This window comes from Phaenicophaeus curvirostris, chromosome Z, assembly GCF_032191515.1.
Source record: "Phaenicophaeus curvirostris isolate KB17595 chromosome Z, BPBGC_Pcur_1.0, whole genome shotgun sequence".
NCBI classification, from domain to species: domain Eukaryota; kingdom Metazoa; phylum Chordata; class Aves; order Cuculiformes; family Cuculidae; genus Phaenicophaeus; species Phaenicophaeus curvirostris.
This window is the reverse complement of record NC_091431.1, coordinates 39,451,999-39,471,932: the sequence shown is the minus strand read 5'-3', so window position 1 is coordinate 39,471,932 and position 19,934 is coordinate 39,451,999. Positions and strand designations below refer to the sequence as shown.

The 19,934-nt window shown below is 39.2% G+C and overlaps 1 protein-coding gene across 2 annotated transcripts in view; it reads right to left on the bottom strand.

Annotated features, from left to right (window-relative positions):
- Positions 1 to 19,934, bottom strand: part of PCSK5 (proprotein convertase subtilisin/kexin type 5) — a 245,073-nt gene that overhangs the window by 87,014 nt on the left and 138,125 nt on the right. For both annotated transcript variants that reach the window (XM_069881190.1, XM_069881191.1), the window contains exons 10-12: positions 18,122 to 18,225; positions 1,190 to 1,307; positions 18 to 206 (exon numbers count right to left, since the gene is read on the bottom strand). In XM_069881190.1, coding sequence (XP_069737291.1) covers positions 18 to 206; positions 1,190 to 1,307; positions 18,122 to 18,225 — 411 coding nt within the window. The remainder of the gene's footprint in view (positions 1 to 17; positions 207 to 1,189; positions 1,308 to 18,121; positions 18,226 to 19,934) is intronic.

Below are 19,934 nucleotides of genomic sequence, written 5' to 3'. Positions count from 1 at the left end.
GTGTTGTCATACTATACCTGTTGGCCAAGAGCTGTGACCTAGTTCCAGAAGGAGAGGTTAGATAAACTGCCAAGTCTCCACGTCGAGGGTGAGTAATAGTGACGCGAACAATGACATGCTCTAAGTAGATCACGTGGTGGTTAGGATTATCTGAACAGCCAGTGGCTTTGTAAATTGAACGGACAACGCTGTCAGGTCGTATTGTTCTATAATATAAGCATATAAAAAAAATTAACATTTCTTGCTTTTTTTCTGTAAAATAAGACAAATACATCTTTTTTGCTTAGTGAACAACAGTCTTGGACAATTGTTTCTGAGAAGTCAGAAGCCTATAACTACTAGACAATGGCAACTACCTGGTTTGCTGTTAAGCGTGTACGCATGCTAAAAGAGGCCAGTGAAAAACCCATAATAGGAATAAGCCTTTGGGACAGAGCATTTTTGCGGATTAGTGGCCAGCTGAGAATTGTTGGGACTGTCACGGGATCACAGCTGGTTGTTAAGCTCCAGGAAATGCCTGGCATAGCCATAGTCCTTGCTTACGTAATAGCAAGTATTACATGTTAACTGTACCAAACATTATCCTGACTCAGATGGTTTAAATTGACACAACATCCTTGCAGACTACACTAGTTAAGGATCAAGCCAGTCAAGCATATTTATTGAACAATAATATTAATGCTTTGAAATTATGCTTTATGAATATTGCTCTTAAGCCTGGTTCTACAGACACCCTATCTTAGCAAGTGGGAAGCAGTTTCTTCTAAGCTTCTGAGCTAGAGAATATCCCGAGACTGTTTGCGTGACGCACTACCATTCAGTATTTTAATGAAAAGAATATTTGCTTGTTAGATACTGGACTGATAAGTCTGTACTCATGTTACAAAGGTGACTGCAGTGCACTCAACCAAGTATATTTCTTTTGTGCAACATCTATACCAGAACCAATCATTATCTAGCCTGGCTTGTTTTACAGCTTCAGCTCCTGGGGTGTTCTTTAAACTAGGATCTTTCCCCACATGCTACAGGGAATGTTTACAGGCAAATGGCCTGATATCTGTGAAGGTGACAGAGATTCCTAGTATAGCTTTCAAAACAATACACTATACGCTATGCAAGGGAGGGGTAAATTATACCCAATTTCTTTCCATAAGTTTATGCCAGCAAGAGTTTTGGCAGCGGATATTACTTGATTTGCCGATCCGTGTTCTCCACACACACATGCTGTGGAGGGACTGTTGTCCACTTTTCTGCTTCTATCACCATTGCTTCAGCATCCATCAGTCCAAATCCATAGAGGTGGCTCACTGCAAGGTACAAACAGAATGGTTGAAATTACACCACAGATTAGTGTTCATCATAGCATTCCAGGGATTCACATCTTAACAGAAGATGCTTCTTTTCTGCTTCTTCCATGTTTTCCCACAAAGCTCAAAAATCTCTTTAACAGAAACAATGACTATATCTAATTTGTTCACTGAATCTGTTCACTTTTTTGCTATAGAAGCAGCAACTGATCATCATGAATAACACCACCTTACCATGAGAAACATGGACCAGAACTGCAGAAAATCAGGGAGTACAATTGTCTCTGATTATCCTTTTTCCATGTGTCTTAACTCAGCCCAGTCCTCTTTTATGACATAACATTAAAAGGTGTAACAAACCAGAGGAGGGTTATTTCTGTTACTCAAATACCAAATACTTGTGCATAAATATTGAAGGTAATTGAGACAATATATTTAAGAAGTAAGATTGTCTTTTGTGACTGCTGTATGGTTTTAATTTTCTTGAGTTTAAGCAGCAAGTGGATGCTCTTCTACTCCTGTACACACTATTGCTGCCACTGGCCAGCCAATGAGCTAGATTCAGTATCTCCCTGAAGCTTTCTGCATGACAGGGCTGAAAAACAATGGTATTTGAAACCCAGGGCCCTAGCAATAATCTTGTTTTCATGCAGGGCCTGTGTCATAAAGGCTCCTTCCTCTACCTCCTTTGTAGATATGCAGATGAAGGACAGAACTGCAAATCAAGTTAGTGCTGGAGACAGCTAACATTGCTGTTGACTTCCAATACTACCTACTACACACACTGCACTTGTTGTGACACTAAGCATTCATGCCTGGAGTTTAGCACTCTGTTAATATTCATTCCTGGATGGTTCATCCTCACCTCTACTTGCTTTTCATGACACTGGAGAGCCAACAATGTTCCCCTTGCAAAAAACACAGTGCCTAGTAATTTAACTTTAATGCCTGAATGCCTTCAGCTCAAAGAAGCAGAAGGCTTTAAGGCATCACCTTTCTTAGTATACAAAGCCCAGAACTTTCAAATGCTAAACATGTAGACAAGATGAAGCAGTTCCAACAGTCTTGTGCCAATTCTGTACCTTTCACTTTTTTTGTAATTATGAGTACTTAAATTTATGTAACTATTTCAAGAGCTCCAGCAGTTCACAAAGGCTAAAATTTCACTTACTGAATTAGCTGTGTGGGTTTTGTTGCTGTTCTGATCAAAACAGAAGCTTGCAAATGGATTTGGATCAATTAGAAATGCTGCTAGCCAGGTTATTTTATTGTGACATACTGGTGCTTTTGGTAACTTTCTGACAGGAGAAGGTGAAAGAAAAAAATCTCTCAGGAGGAGGAGTTTAAATCACAAATATTAATAAATCAGGTTTGCTTGCTGCGACAAGCAAGTGCTACCAGAAAAACCTCAGAAAAACAGACTAGCTATTTTAATCAGTAATGCGACAAGGCATGGTGTAAGTCTTTCCAAGCGCACTTTGCAGAGAGTTTGTGAAAGCAGCCTCTATTAATTGCCAGACCAGAATTCAAAGGACTCATCCAAAAAAACCCCCAACCTTGTTAAATGAATAACAGTTCAAAGCATAAAAATAATCAGCTTAAGGATCCCATCTTCAACATTTGGCATTATCTAATACTGCCTGAGAAACTGCCAACTTAAGAGAGTTCCTCAATGGAAAATACTGCAAGGCTTACACACTGTGTAACGAACTCATTTTCTTCCCATTTCCTTCTCCTTAAGCCCCAAACTGAAGCACACATAGCATGGTAATGTTCATTTGGAGAGAACTAAATGCAGCTCTTCTGCCAAACGAGGCAGATACCATTTTCAGAAATGAAACACGGCAACTAAAATACACAAATATAATTAAATTCAGTCCTCCTTCAGCCTTGTGAATTCTCTTCAATGCATTCCACAAACAAATGGACAAGGAAAGAGATATCCTAGTTTTACAGGTGGATGGAGGCAGCCAGAAAAGGTAAGGAACACTTAGAGGGAGAAACCTCTTCATACTGTGAAGATGGTTCCTGTGATGGCAACCTCCTTGGTCATAGATGGAATCTTGCAAAGACTGCATCTCCTGATGAGACCAGATTTACCTGTGAGGTAATTCAACTGTTATGACATTGCATGCATTGCTCTGGTTTTTAAAATTTTAATTACTGATGCGGTGGGTTAACCCTGCCTAGATACCAGGTGTCCACCAAATCCACTCTCCCTCCTCAGTGGGTGAGAAGAGAAAAAAATGTAACTAAAAGTTTGTGGGTCAAGATGAGGACAGGGAAAGATCATTCAGCAATTACTGTCACAGGCAAAACAGAGTTGACTTGAGGAAATTAGTTTAAGTATTTTAGGATAGTGAGAAATAAAATAAAACCTTAAAACACCTTCCCTAAATCCTTCCTTTCCTTCTGGGTTTAACTTTACTCCCGAGTTCTCGACCACCTCCCCCACAGCAGCACAGGGGGATGGAGAATGGGAGAGGTGGTCAATTCATCACATGCTGTTTCTGTCTCTCCTTCCTCCTCAGAGGGAGGACTTCTCTCACTCTTCCCCTGCTCCAGTGTGGCATCCTTCCCACAGGAGACAGTCCTCCATGAACTTCTCCAAAGTGAGTCCTTCCTACAGGCTACAGATCTTCATGAACTGCTCCAGTTTGGGTCCCTTTCACAGGGTGCAGCCCTTCAGGAACTAACTGCTCCAGCGTGGGTCCCCCACAGTGTCATGGCCTCCTTTTGGCACATCCACCTGCTTCAATGTGGGGTCTTCTACAGGCTGCAGGTGGATATCTGCTCCATCATTAACCTCCATGGGCTGCAGGGGGACAGCCTGCCTCACCACGGTCTGCACCACAGGCTGCAGGGGAGTCTCTGCTCTGGTGCCTGGAGCACCTCTTTCTCCTTTTCCACTGACATTAGTGTCTGCATAGTTGTTTCTCTATATATTCTCTCTTCTCTCTTTAGTTGCAGTTGCTGTTGCTGTTGCACAGAAACTTTTTCCTTCTCTTCCTTAAATATGTTATCCCAGAGGCAGTACCATTGTCATTGGTGGGCTGGTTTGCACATGCTCTGTTGGACTTGGGGAAAATTTTCTAGCAGCTTCTGACAGAAGCCACCCTGTGGCCCCTCAGTACCAAAACTTTGCCACATGAATCCAATACAATATTTATTCTGTCTACCTTGAAGAACATTAGGAGAAAGAAGAACATTATCCCACATGGTCTGTAACACTACACTGTTATTCTGTATAGTACTGCATTTAAACAGTGAGTCATCATTTTCATGAATGCAACAAACTTTTGAGCTAACCCCTGGAAAATGCATTTTTAATTCCTGACAAGTAGCATCTTGCACTGGGTTAGCACTCAATGCCTAGTTTTAAGATGTTGTGTGTTCAACCCACCTACTGAGTTCAAAGAACAGCCAAATTTCTCCTCAACTCACCTTCTCCCACCCAGAAATGAGGGCAGAAGAGCACCTAATGCAACCAACACCAAGAAGTGATCTTCTGATGCAAACTTAACTGGTATTTAAGCTATGTCACCCTCGATTTTTTCTCCCTAATATGCATATTAAAAATACAATAAAATCTAGAGAGTGAACTTCATTTCTTTTCTGCCCTAAAAATTAATTGGAAGATTGAATTGCTTTCATTTTTCATCCAGAAGAAAAAAATTTTGTGTTAATTGTCCACCATTCAATGCTTAAGAGCAGAGGTGGGAGAAGTTCTGAACCTGCTGGCTTTACTTTCCACCACTGAAATGAAAGTATATTTTTTCCTTGAAAGATATTCCCATTGAAATAAAAACTCCCTGACAGTCATGTACTCTCCTAAATCCATTCAAGTGGGAAGCTTCCAGGCAGCAGACATCTCACTGTCTGCAACATTTGCATTTCAAAGCCGCTGATACAGTGGGTTGGTTAGCAGCTGCAGGTAGCAACAGAGGCCCACAATTTTCAAGGCTAAATAACAGCAGTTTAGGAAAGAAACACAGAATTAACAAAAGCAGTTGATCCCCCATGTCTAACAGAGAAAAGGAAAAAAGCAGTTTTTGCTTCCTACTGCTTCAAATTGCACCCCTTCATGTCTGTATATGCTAGTACTGCTGTGAACTCAATGCCCAGGTGCCTCTCCCAGAGTTTAAAAATCACCTCAAGGGTTCACATGAGGCCACAAATTTCTTCTGGGAAACATCTGGAACTGTCACTAATTTGTATATGAATGATATTGAGCCCACTTCTGCTAACTCAGATAGAAAAGAAATGCTTGAAAGGTATTGATGATTCCATAGTGAGATAAGCCGCTTGCAAGTGCAAAATGCCCCAGGACCTGGCACATACCCACTTATGTGCTCTACATCATCACTGCTGTAAATTGCTGCTAGGCTTGGTTGTTGCTAGGAGTCACTGACTCTGTCTTCTGCTTTGTAAGAAGACACCTGCCTTTCAAAGACAGAATAGGAACATGAGGTTGGTGCAATGTAAGCTGGCGACTGAGGAGCACACTTGTTGAGCTGAAGGGTTGAAAACTGGGTCCAAGGGCACAATGGTCCTTGAATCCTCTCTCTACTCAAGTAGCAATGCAAACTGATCCATTTTGCAAAATCACAGGCATACACAGAGCTTTACAGATAGAGGACAAGTTTCAGAGAAAAACTTGCCTCCTGCAACTTGAAGCAAATATTGAGTTTTAGCTGATCTCCTTACTTTTCTTATCACCAAAGAAAATAACATTTCTTGGGGTACAGAACATTTATTTAGCTTTGGAGCAACTGGGCTGCTAGAGCATCATGAAATCAAGGCCTGCTTAACTATCTGATAGACTTCCCCAGCTTTTTCATAATCCTTTTGGTTTTGTCTGAAATGCTATTGAAAATCCAGTAACATTCTCATTTACACACAAAGAGTATGTAAAGCTACCCCCAAATCTAAAGGCTGCATGTAGGTGCCACTTGACTAAGAGAAAGTGTTAATAAATCATAACACAAAATGATGCAGACTCCAGGAAAACTAGACCCAGACAATGAAAACACAGCATTTCTAGTTCCTTAGTGCAGTTTCATTGTTTGTCACCAAGATGTCTCATCAGTCACTTAGATTCTAAGCCTCCCTTGCTATTCTACTCACTTGACAAAAAGCATTGAAGAATATTTTCTCCTTACTAAATTTTTGTCCTTTAATTTTATGCAGTGTTAAAGCAGCATTGGAAGTATGAATATTTTGTGTACACATATCTTAAATGTTGCTTAAGAAGACTAGATGAAGTGACTCTTAAGTTTCTCTCATTTTATATATACTTCAAACTGACCAACCTCAATATTCTTTTACATTTTACTTTTTATTTGCAAATATAAAGCTCTCATTCTGTATTACTTTAAGTTTCTGTTGTTTGCTTAGCATATCAAAATGCTTTGACCAGGAAAGACAATTGTCTGAAGAAAATTAAGGGACAAAAAGGGAGAAATGTTACTAAGAAACAAGGCTTAAACTACTTTAACTTTGTTTTGACAAGGCCTAACTAAGAGAACATTGATCTTGAATGGGAGTTCATCTGGTTTCAGCCATATTCCCATTTCGTGTTAACCTATGTGATAAATGCTGTGATTTCTGAAACACATAGCTGCTTTACAAGCCAATAACACAACCCTGCAAGAACATTCTTTTTTTTTTCTTGCTTGTAAAACCAAATCCCTCATGCTTTTTGGATTAAGCATGTTATTTTAATTTTTATATTTTCCACAGAACCAACCCCTCAATTTTTCTACGTAAAGACAAAACAAACAGCAAATTAAGTCCTTCCTCCCACAGAAGTCCCTTAAATCCAGGTATTTTTAAAGACCTAGTAGGGATGGTAGAGGATAAGAATTTTCACTCTCATCGCACCAGAAAAGGATTTGAAGGACAGAAAGTTGCCCAACAGATATGTCTTAAAAGTGGCAGCTATAAAATGCACAATGAGAAACTGAAGGGCCTCTACATCATAGAATCACAGAAGGCAAACCTAGCAACCAGTGTACCTTTGTGAATAGTTTCTGTAAGCAACTCTGACACCACATTGCCTGCTACAAGACTTTGCAGCCACTTAAAAGGTAGCTCTAAACCACACCGTCTCAAAACATTAAGGAATTAAATCCAGGATCACATTCACTTTCACATCCTGGCAGTATTTATCTTCTTCAAGAATTTAAAACACATATGGTTATACTAATTGTAGACATTGGCTGACAAAAGAGGACCAAGAGCAAAATACATTTTTAGGGCACCAGAGTCAGACTCCACTAGGAGTGGCAGCAAGTACCACCCAAATACTTCCCCTTCTCAAGCATGTTAACAGCCTCTGGGAAGAAGTCATTAGTCTTGGGATTCAGCCACCCCATGGTCCACTGTCAGATGTGAGTGCCCAGCTGTACTCAGCATGGCCATGCCATGTTCTCCCCTGTCTGCAGCAAGACCTGAATCAGTTCCTGATTTACTTCTTAGAGCTTGTTTAGGCATGAGTAAACGAGGTTAATGCAGTCCTCAGAGCACATGGTACCTATGTTCTGCATATGGGGACTCTCCCCAGAGTCAGAGAAAATACCAGTGAGCCTTGCTGAAATCCTCAGAAGAATGAGCTGGAAGACTCCTCTGCTTCTGAAGGAGCAAAGCTGTGATAGAAACAGAAAACTTGACTACTGCTGCCTGGTGCTCGCAAAGACAGACAAACTGCTACTTCTCCATACCAGCATTTGGCTGTAGATTGTAAAGCCTCTATTGAAGACATTCATTTATATTACTTGAAATGAGCCAGCTTAAGTGAATGGAATAAATCTGAATATTATGTGCATTTAGAAGGGAGAAAAAAGTTTGCTGAAATGAAGTTGGCTAAGGAGCATCTAAAGTAACAGAAACTATAATTTTTAAACTAGTGAGTCTTTTTATGTTGGATCTTTTTCCCCAAAATGCCCAAAGATCTGTTGAAAAACATGGCAGCTTGCACGTTTCCTTCAAACAAAAAAAGTCATTTTGTGACTGCACCACAGAACACCTTTTAAGAAAATGTACTGATTTCCTTTATTATAAGCAAATTCACCCTCAGTGGTACATTCAGGAGTCCCTGATAACTCAAAAGCAGTTAAGTGTCATTTCACCCAATCAAACAATATAAACACCTCTTGATGAGAGACTCTGTGCTAGGCTTCATGTCAGGAGAGATGACAACAGATGAGCCAAAGGTGCTGTAAGTGTAATCACTAGCAGGAAACACAAAGATAACATTTTTGTGCTGTCAGGTGCACCAGTCTCGTGTTCCATCTCACACAGTGCTGGATCCAGAGGGATATTTACTAATTCCTGAGTAAGCATAGGGTTATAGCAGATTTCAGCAGAGGAAGGATATACACAAATATGCAGAAAGTCATAACAAAGTGCTTTGCAAATTATTTAATAATAATTAGGGTAATTTTTTCAACTAAAACTATACCAAACTCACCCTAAAGCAGAGAAATTATTTATTAAGTAAGCTGACTTCATACTATCCCCATACAGCTATGTATATGTATACAGCTCTGATTAGTCATCTGAAGCAAAAGGAGGTTAACAAAGTCTGTGCAGATAGCTGGACATGTAATGCTGGTAATGCATGTAATGGATTAATTTCTGCATCTTCTGACTTAAAAGTGACCCCCCAGTAGCTGATTTTTCTGGAGAGAAGAAGTGATGTAATCATAGACAACTTCAGGAACTGAACTGACCTGAGTTGTCCTATGTATGCCTTTAATTTTCCTATTATTAATAGATGTTCTACATCCTGACAGGATGCTTTAAGTGCTTAAAATACTATACAGTAGATGGTGTGATCTGCTTCCCAACTGGCCTGAATCCCAGTTCCACTAAAGTGGACACATATTGATAATAAAGCAACTGCTGGATTTCTAATTACTGAAATGCAACAGCAATGACGAGCTTTGTTTTTCTTAAAGACATTTGCTTGTTGTTTTTTAAAAAAGACAGAACTACTCCACACACGAGGTGTTCATGGATGTATACAAGTGTGGCTAGATATTTTCCTTGAACATTCTCACAAGTGTACTGCTTCAAATATTAGTTCATAAAGCATATAAATTCTAAGGACTTCATTGTTGATAATTAAAGCATTCTGCTTTGGAGAACTGTATTGGTGTACCATTCAGTTTTTAAATTTGTGGATTTTGGGTCTGCACTGGAAATCTATACTGTATGTTGAGTGGCAGACTTTTAGGTTTTGAGTCCATAGAAGAATTCTATCCCTCCCCTTCCTCCTTGCCTCCCAGTTCTTTGCAGAGTTTTGTTAAAGGTCTGAGGGGGCTTGTTAAAGGAAAATAATATCAAAGGTTATCATTCCCATGGTGTGCATTCTGTTAGTGCTGTCAGTCCACTTGCAATGTTTGGAATACAAGAAGCTACAGAGCACAGCAGTTATGCATACTTATATATCTAAGACAGACAGACAACAAGTCTTTTAGTTGTTGAGCAAAAGCACTATCTTTTTAAAATCCTTGTTGCTATGCTGATTATGGTTTGGTGACAATTCTGAGTACTATTACAATAGGTAATTAAAGCCTAATTTTGCCTTTTACCTGCCATTACTCCTGCTTTAGAGCCATTTGATATACATTTTAAGTTTGACTCACAATATATAACTCCAGGAAAGCAATGAACTGTAACACAAAATCCCCACCTACTTTTCTTTACGTATCCTAGCACAGGCCTGACGTTTCTGCTTAGATTCTGTTTTACATTCACAGCTCCATCCCTTGCTTTTCAGAGCCAGCAGAAAATAGAGTACAGAAGCGCTGATGAATAATGAGAAGCTGATAATGAAGAGTTTTAGACTGGGAGGTGTAATGACGACACCCTAGCTTCTCTGATAAATTCCCTTTCCTCCCTTGTACATTTCCATCTCTCGAACTATACTGATACATTTCCTATTTTACATGCCTTTCAACTAGAAGCAACACTGTGTGAAACATAGTTTGTGCTATCAAAAAAAAAAGAAATCCAATAACAATGATCTAGGCTGCAAAACTCAATATATTTTCTAGCTACCTTCCACAAATATCAAGGACATTTTTCAGGTCTTGCTCAAGGCTAGCAGAGTTCAGATCCCTGGCAATTTGTCTGGGTTTAACATATGAAATACTGAAAAATTCCTAATGCAATTTTAATATTACATTTAAGAAAACTTTATTTATAGCTGTGAGCTGGATTGTTACAAGTGGGAAAGAAACAAGAGCCATCTGGAAAGGCTGTAGTGACCATACAATAAAAAGACAATCACTATAAACTTGCTGCTAAAAATCACATGGTTTTACTCCACTTTTCCTCAACTACCTTTCCAAATCCCACCTCTGATATTTCCTCTAACTTTCTGTACAAAGCAATGATCAAGGTTATGGTATTGACTCTGTGATTCTTATGATATTTAAATGTGGTTTGAAATTCCTGAGCATGCAGACCTTTTCCTGTTATACATGTTCTGCCATTGTTGGGGGAGACCCTTCCACTCACTGTCAGACAAGCTATTGATTGCAGCTGGTTTGCCTCTCTCCTTTCCTAGAACTAAACTAAACGCAGTACTGACTTAAAACAACTTCCAAGCAGGGGCTACAAGGCAAAAAGTGTTCAGATTAATATAATCTGTTCGACTAATGTAAGACAAATATCCACCCATGTGACAGAGTGCAAGCACCTCTCTTGGACTTTCCATCCACCAATCTATTGAAGACTTGATCATGTATGTATGGCTAGACTGTCTTTTTCAAAAATACATTTGCTTTTCCAGAACTGTTGCTGTCAGCTGCCTACTTAGAATCATAGAATCATTTAGGTTGGAAAAGACTTTTAGGATCATCAAGTCCAACCAGAAACCTTACACTGACACACCAATAAACCATGTCCCTAAACACCACATCTACCCACCTTTTAAACACCTTCAGAGATGGTGACTCAATCACTTCCCTGGACAGCCTGTTCCAACGACTGACAACCCTTTCAGTGAATAAGTTTTTCTTAATATCCAATCTAAACCTCCCTTGCTGCAACAGGTGGCCATTTCCTCTCATCCTGTCACTAGTTACCTGGGAAAAGAGATCAACACCTGCATCACTACAACCTCCTTTCAGGTAGTTGTAGAGAGTAATAAGGTTTTTCCTTAGCTTCCTTTTCTCCAGGCTAAACAATCCCAGTTCCCTACCCATTCTCCATAAGACTTGTGCTCTAGACTCTTCACCAGCTTTGTTGTTCTTCTTTGGATGTGCTCCAGCACCTCAATGTCTTTCTTGTAGTGAGGGGACCAAAACCAAATACAAGATTTAATGTGCAGTCTCACCAATGCTGATTACAGGGGAATAATCACTTCCTTACTCCTGTTGGCTATATCACTTCTCATAGAGGCCAGTATGGTATTGGCCTTCTTGATCACCAGGGCACCCTGCTGGCTCATATTCAGCTGACTTTTTGCCAGGCAGCTTTCCAGGCACTCTTCCCTGAGCCTATAGCATTGCATTGGGTTGTTATGACCCAAGTGCAGGACCCAACACTTGGTCTTGTTGAATCTCATACAACTGGCTTCAACCTATTGATCCAGTCTGTCCAGATCCCTCTGTAAAGCCTTCCTAATCTGAAGCAGATCAACATCCATGCTCAGTTTGGTGTCATTTGCAAACTTACTGAGGATGCACTTGATTCCCTCATCCAGATAAATGATAAAGATATTAAACAGAACTCATCCCAGTACTGAGCCCTTGTGAATACCACTTGTGTCTGGGCACCAACAAGATTCAACTCCACTCACCACAACTCCTTGGGTCCAGTCATCCATCCAGTTTTTACTCAGTGAAGTGTACACCTGTCAACGTCATGAGCAGCCAGTTTCTACAGGGGAATGCTGTGGAGACAGTGTTAAAGGCCTCACTAAGGTCTAGGTAAAAAACATCCACAGTCTTTCATTCTGCCACTAAGTGGATGTCATAGAAGGAGATCTCCTTGTCTTAGAAGATCAGGTTAGTCAAGTAGGACGTGGCTTTCCTAAACTCATGCTGACTGGGTCTGATCCTCTGATTGTCCTGCATATGCCTGGTGAGCACACTCAAGATGATCTGCTCCATAATCTTTCAAGGAACCAAGGTCTGCCTGACAGGCCTATAGTTTCCCGGATCCCCTTTTTGACCCTTTCTGTAGATAGGCATCACATTTTCTAACCTCCAGCCAAGTGAGACCTTCCCTGCTAACCAAAACAGCTGATAACCAAGACTCCTTCCTTGCTTATCCCACCCATTGCAACACTCCAGTTGTATGAGTCATCCCACCATGTTTCCACGTTTGCAACTATATCATAGTTTTCCAGCTGCAAAATAGCTTCCAATTCCTCCTGTTTGTTGCCCACCCTGTGTGCATTGTTTTAACGGCACTTCAGTTAGGCTATTTACCCTGTCAGCTTTTGTGGGGAGAAGCACTAATTCCTATGTGACGGTTCTCAGGTGCTTCTGTGGTTTCTAACACATCAACAACCACTGTGTCTTTGCTGTCATGTGGAGCTCTATCTGCTGCCTCCACTGAGATGGCTAAGGTGCTGCATACATTAGTACATGGACATTTCAAATGGGCTCCAGTGTTCTCAGCACACTGTGGAGGAGACTGGATGACAATACTAGCACACCATACCTCAAACACTGGCATGTCACCCCCAAGCTTATCTCTAGCAAACCTGGTTTTATTCCTTTCACACTTCAAATTTTGTTTAAAGCTTTTTCAATGAGTCCTGCTAACTCCTGTGCAAAGATACTTTCCTCTTTTAAGACAGGTATACCTTGTCTATTGTCAGCAGGACTGGTCTTGTGTAGACAGACCTATGATCAAAAAAGCCAAAATTTTACAAGTGACAACAGTCTTGGAGCCAGTTATCACTCTGCTGGGTTTTCCTGTTTCTCCCCTTATCAACCCCTGAGGCCAGAAGGAGAGAGGAGAACATTGCTTGTGCTCCTGATCCCCTATAACCAGTCATCCCAAGACCCAGAAGTCTCCTTTGACTGCCCTTGGACTTCTTGCAATTTCATCACAGCCTACATGAAAAACCTTACTTAACAGGGTTCTGGTTTGTGTGGCTCATATTTGGAAATGGCATGACCTATGCTTGTTTCTTGATAAATATAATCCCCACAACATTAAAACTGTGTAGCTTAATGTCTGATAAATAAGGCTTCAGGTACCAGATTCTTCTGATGATGTTATCACTACACCAGTGTTTCAGAGAGAGTGACATTACTGAGCTGGAGCCTTTTTCAAGGACTAATGCATTTGGATACAAAATCTGGGTTAAGGGAATTCCATGGGTGGTGTAGGGTGCAGAACTTGCTCTGTGTCATGCCTTGGCAATGAAGCCACAAGCCTTCCAGACAACATGGCACTAGGGATATTCCTGGTGAGGAAACACTGCTTCATGCCAACAGAGCCCTGGGAGTGGAAGATAAAAACGTTACTTATAAGATTGCTTTCATGAGCCCCTGTTTGCCAACTAGTTGGACAAGTATATTAGCAACAGCATTCTAAATTATCTACCTGAAAACATTAGCTTAACCTTTCAAGTGCAGGAAATCTTTAATGTAGTCTTGCATAGGATATGGTCTTCTTCACTCCTAAAAAGATTAATGTAAATTCATGTAGCTGACATCAGATTAGCAGCTACACAAAACTGGGATATTACAACACCCAAATGCAAAGCTTGTGTTTCACTTGCTACAAGCACCATGTGTATGAGTATTACAGGTGAATTGGAGGTGATATCAGCAGCTGTGAAAATATCAGCTGGTATCTTTAAGACTAGGATGTCTTTTGATGGATGAACAGCTTTGATTGGTTGACATAACTGTTCAGAAGCACTTGATATTTTTAAAAAGTCTTATGCCAGCCTCCAACTATGATTTAAAAATATGACTTTGAAGTTACTGAAAATACACAGTAGTATGTTTATGAATAGTTTATTTTGTCTTCTGCAAAACGCTTGCATTGTTGTGAAGACTTTTTTGCTGATCTCTGAATTTATGCCTGGTTACTTGTCACCCTACAGAGATTTAAATCTGTCCAATATAGGTCCCCTATCCTGAAACATAAATAGGCTTGTCTCTTTCTCATTCCCAGACCAGCAACACTCTGCTCATAACAAGAATAATCACTAGCTTTATTAAATATTGTAAATAAGCTATTATATTAAAAGGCCATAAAACATTAAGGACCAATTCTCTCCAGTAGTCACCCTCCAGTGGAAGCAGCAGACACTCTGGCTAACCTAAACGGACACAACATAATTCTGGTAGCCTGTTACTGCCTGGCAAATGAAACAATTCTTGACTTTTTGTTGGAAGAATACCTTCAGCGGGCCTAGGGATGGCCTGAAAATGGAAAAATGTTGCTAGAGTTTTTATTTAGTTTTATCTTTTATCAACAGTTTATTTCACCATACTTAAGTATTATTTTGTCCACTTTAGAGCCAGGAAAAGTGAAGGATGCTCTTTACAAATGTGCGTGCAAATCAACAGTATTCTTTCACTGCAAATGGTCTGTTTCCCCAGAGACAGTATTTGACAGTATTTGGAGCTTCCCTTACAGAAAAGGAATTGTTCAAATGATCTGATCATTGTTTTTAAAACTACAGTGTTTCATTCTATATCTTCCAATGCAGAAACAAGTCAGCACTATTGCAGTATTGCCTTTTAATGAATGCAGTTGCATTGGTTGTTGACCAAACAACTGACAGAACAAGAAACCTTTGCACACCAATCTGCCACAGTAAAACCAGATCAACAGTTTTGATAACTTCACACAAACAGCTATTCCCTAGTATTTTTCCACATAATCAGTAAATTAACTGCTTCAATTATTAAAAAACCCCTCTGATTTTGAAGTAAAATTTTGCGTAACGTAGCTCTTTATCTAGTGACAGGTTATATTTTAGAGACTACCAGGTAATAAGTTCCTGAGGAAAGAACCATGCTGGTTGACAACAAAAGAACAATAAAAAAATTATCAAGAAAAATTCTTGCCCATTCCTGAGTTAATTCTATTGACATGCATTTAACAAATGTTTGATTGCCAGAAAATTAAACAAGTAACAGGCACTGCTTTAGCAAATCACTAGCTGGCTCAAGTATTTTTCATAAACTAATGTTTTTTTTATTAATCTAAAACAGAAAAAAAAGAAGATCTTGCAATCAGTAATGACATCGTGAGATCCTTCTGTATATTCTACAACAGCAAAACACTGCCAGGGTCTACAGTAAAGGACAAGGTTGCCATGCAGTCCAGCAAAACTGGATCTTCTGAGAAAAGAATGTGAAATACAAGAACCATCAAATCTTTATCCTGATTTCACTTTAAAACTGAAGCCTACCTTTAATCTATTTCAGATCAATGCACTGCTACCATAGAGCATCTTTAGTATATGATTTCAAACTACAACATTCCAAGCTGCCTCTGAAAAGGCACGCTGACCCACTTTCAACTACCAGTTCTTGCTGACCCTTTGTTGAGTGAGAGGTTCTTCCAACATTTTGTTGTTTTCACCCTTTCAGTTCTCATTTCTAAAGAAGCAAGCCTGTCTCTCTCCTTCGGATTTTCTTCTTACTCTCCCACTATGCATACAAGAAAGGCAGATAGTCTCTTGTGACAGGCCTTTGCTTTAGTGAATTTAACAAAAAAAAATATCTTCCACCCTTCCCTTGTCAAGAACATGCTGTGGAAGAAATATGGATCTTGCCATCAACAAAATTATGACACAATTCCTTAAGGATCTCAGTCTGATCAGAGTAATTCATCTATGAAAAACCATACTTTAATTGTTAATCTTAGCAACAGTGAAGGATAATAGTGTAACATTATACTAAATATTGCCACGTGCAATAGTAAAAAAACCTGCTTCAGTCTTGCCAGCAGCAGTGTGCAAACCCCCTTTTGAATTCAGGTTTGGATGTTGAGATCTAATCTAAATCTTTTGCTTCTCCTTCTTCCAAAACCAACATAGGTTTAAAGAGAGCTCCATTTATAGTGGAACCATTTGCTCAGCCTAAGTTGCCAAAATAATTTAGTTAAATCTGGTGCTTTTGTTTGGGTTAAGATTGATTCTTGAGCTCCACAGAGGTTGAGGCATTTAGTTCATCTTCCTCATTTCCAGTTCCACCATGGAGTCTATAGTCAAGCTCTGCCAGCTCAAGTTGTATTTCCTGAATCCCAGCCCTCTAGCTGAGTTTATCTATGTTTGTGACTTTACATAAGTGTAGGAGAAACCTTTCTTCAGCCCTTTTCCTCACTGTTTATCTGCTACAACGAACAAAAAAATGAGTGGCTCCAAGGATTCGGAATACGTAAGCTTCAGTGGTGCGATAGTGCAAGTCCTGCTGCCAGTGCTGATACTGCTGGTGTGTTAGTGTGACCTCTCTTTTGATAATGACTGACAACTGCTGTGAAGTGCTTCACAGGGTGTTTGCCTCTCTTGGGCAACATGTGGAAAACAAAAAAGGACCCAAAACAACCCAGAATTTTGGAAATGAGTTACAGAAAAAAAGTGCTTCTTGAAAAGCATTCTTTGACCTTCATAAAGATTCAACAAAATAATAATACAGTCACAGTCTCCTGCCAAAACCTTTTATGTCCTGGAAAATGCTTCACAATAACAAATACTGTAATGTTATTGCAATTAAGGTAATATTTATTTCCCACTATGTATGTATTTTGTGCGTGGGCATGCACTTTTTTTTTTCGTTTGGTTTCTATTCCATTACAGCAGAAATGTCATAGCTTGGAACGACATATTAAAGATGCTCTACGGTAGCAGTGCCTTGATCTGAAATAGATTAAAGCTAAACTTCAGTTTTAAAGTGAAATCAGCACACAGATTTGATGGTTCTTGCATTTCATATACTTTTCTTAGAAGATCGTAGCACAAACCAATCCAAATCTTCAAAGAAGAATTGCAGTCTTGGGTAGAAACCTCGTGAGAAGAGAATCAGGCATAAGGCATTCTGGGTGTTTTTTAGATACAATCCAAACTGAAAGTAGTAACAATTTAGTGAATGGGAATCATAAGCCAATCTGTGTTAAAATGCAGCATTGTAGGGATTCAAGGTCCAGTCTTAACCCACCTGAAAGTACCTTATTTAATGGTAAACAAATGTATACCCCTGCTTGTATTACAAAAGAGAAAAAAAAGTTAAAAAGGTGTAGCTTTAATACAAAAATCACAAGACACAACAAAATGTTAAAAACCTACTGACTGCTGACTAAACAGTATGATTTCTGTCCCATTAAAAGTCCTGATAGCTCAAGATTTGATTTTATCCTAAATCTGACAGAAACCTTAAATACAAATAATGTAGGTTAAATTATATAAAGCAGAATTTTGAAAATACTGTTTTGTTATTTTTAATGGAAATTGTCAACAATTATGAATGAGAACACGGTCTCATTCCAGAAATTGCTGTATCTTCAACTCTATACTATTTTATCAGAATACTGGCTACACAAGTAAAGTCAAACCCCACCAATTTACTTAGTTTTCTGTCAGCAGTACATGCAATAGGACTGAAAGGGACCCAGAACACCTGGCCAATGCATTTTATAGCTGCTGATTTGGGGTTTAGTCATTCTTACAGGTTTTTCTTACGAAAGAGAAGATATACCCCTTCTATTTGAGCCTCAAAACTATATATAACATAGGGTCAAACAAAGTACTTGAGATTATTTCTTCTTCAAAAATATTAAATAAGATGTTGCTTCTGATGACAAAGAAGAAAGGAAACTCTCACCCTTATAACCAGCCGCATTGGTTTTCCAGTCGTTAGCATTCAGATGTCCTGCACGTGAAGTCCTGACAATAATATGCTGTATGTCTCTCCAGGTCAGAAATGGACTATGAAAAATAGGAAAGGCAAAGTCACAGATCAGATATGTTTTACCAGGGAAACAAAGCCATGTAAGCTAAAAGGTATCCAAAATAAAACAACCCTCATTTCTCTTCTGTGCTTGCATTTGCTCCATTCAAAAGAATGTGTCCTAACTTTACAGAATAACTATATGAAATTATTTATACAGCTAGAGGTTTGCATTAAGCAGACTGTAAAGATATATAATAATATTCTATTATATGAAACTTAATGGAAGATGAAGTAGTACATTTAACACGAGGCAATTTGTATAACTACCAGCCAATGTTATCTACCTTAATTAAGACAAAGTGAAAAAAAAAAACCTCAAAATATTGGCTTGCTGAAAATCTCTACTAAATCTTACTAACGACATACGCAATCTGGCAATTCCTTTAGACTTTCAGCTACTATTGAAGCTGTTCAAAGTGCCTCTGTTGCTACTTATTTGTCTGTTACCCTGGTCTCAGAGTTTAGTGAAGGTCTACATTTCTTCTTCAAGAAGATGAAGTAGGCAACATGAAACATGAATAATTATAGAACTGATGCCTGATTGCATAGATGTGTATTGCTTTAAAGGGATCCCTAATAACCTGTGCACTGGGAAGGTGGAAGAAGATGCTGTTGTTTCTTACTATGACATTAATACTCATTTGCCTCGTAGGACTACAGCAAATCTTTAGCGATCATAGTTTTCTTGTTTCTCTTAGATCTCACCCAAGGAGAATTTCTTTTGTTAGAAGTCAATCTAAATGGACATCATTGGAGTTTTTCTGTCATCTCTAAGTTTTTATGTTTTCTGTAAGAAGATGAATAATATTGCATTTTAAAATAAAGTTTAGTAGAGGGAATGATAAACCGAGCCAGTAAATAATGAAGAGGAAAAAAACATTGCAGTGCAGAACACCTGTCACTAAGTATCATTTTCAGAGTATCATTATCTGCCTCTATTGCACACACCGGCACAACTCCACTCAGCCGTAATGATCAAGTTACACCAGAATGAAGTTTATCACACCCAGCATAGGCTGCTACACTGTCCACGACTAGGCAGTCACTGAAAACCTCAGAAATCTTTGTCCTGTTCTTAACATGTGCTCTTGTGTTTCTCAGACCACAAAGTCACTTGGGTCAGCAGGCAAGCGACTAATTCTTGGTACTTATCTTTAAGGTACGATACTTGGGGTCTGCTTCCACTTGCAGGCAGAAACTACACCAAGGCAACAGCCACAAGTGGATGGGGAAGGTCAACCAAAGGCTGATTGTGAGTGGTCACTTTCTGGGGTGAGTGGGAAATTGTCATTACATGAAGTGACTCTACACTCTTAAACCAATACAGTCAATTAGAAATTTCAAGGAGAAATTTCCTTGGGAAGCAGACATTGAGTAACAACAAACATGCAGAAATATCTTGTTCTTCTCTAAATCCCCCTGACAGCAAAACAGACAGAAAAATCTCACGCATCTCTCTGTTGGATGTATACAAATAAATGTTGTGTGGATTGGCATCCCATACACATTATTTTCACATCTTCCAGAACTTATTATGTCAAAATAATTTCCTTTTGGAAATACTTGAGTATTCAGTGCTTTAAGGTGCTTAAATATGTAAAGTAGAATCCTGCTTATCACGTGACCTGAAAACACGCTATTGAGAAGTGATAAGTGAACACATGTAAGAAGCTATTAAAAATGA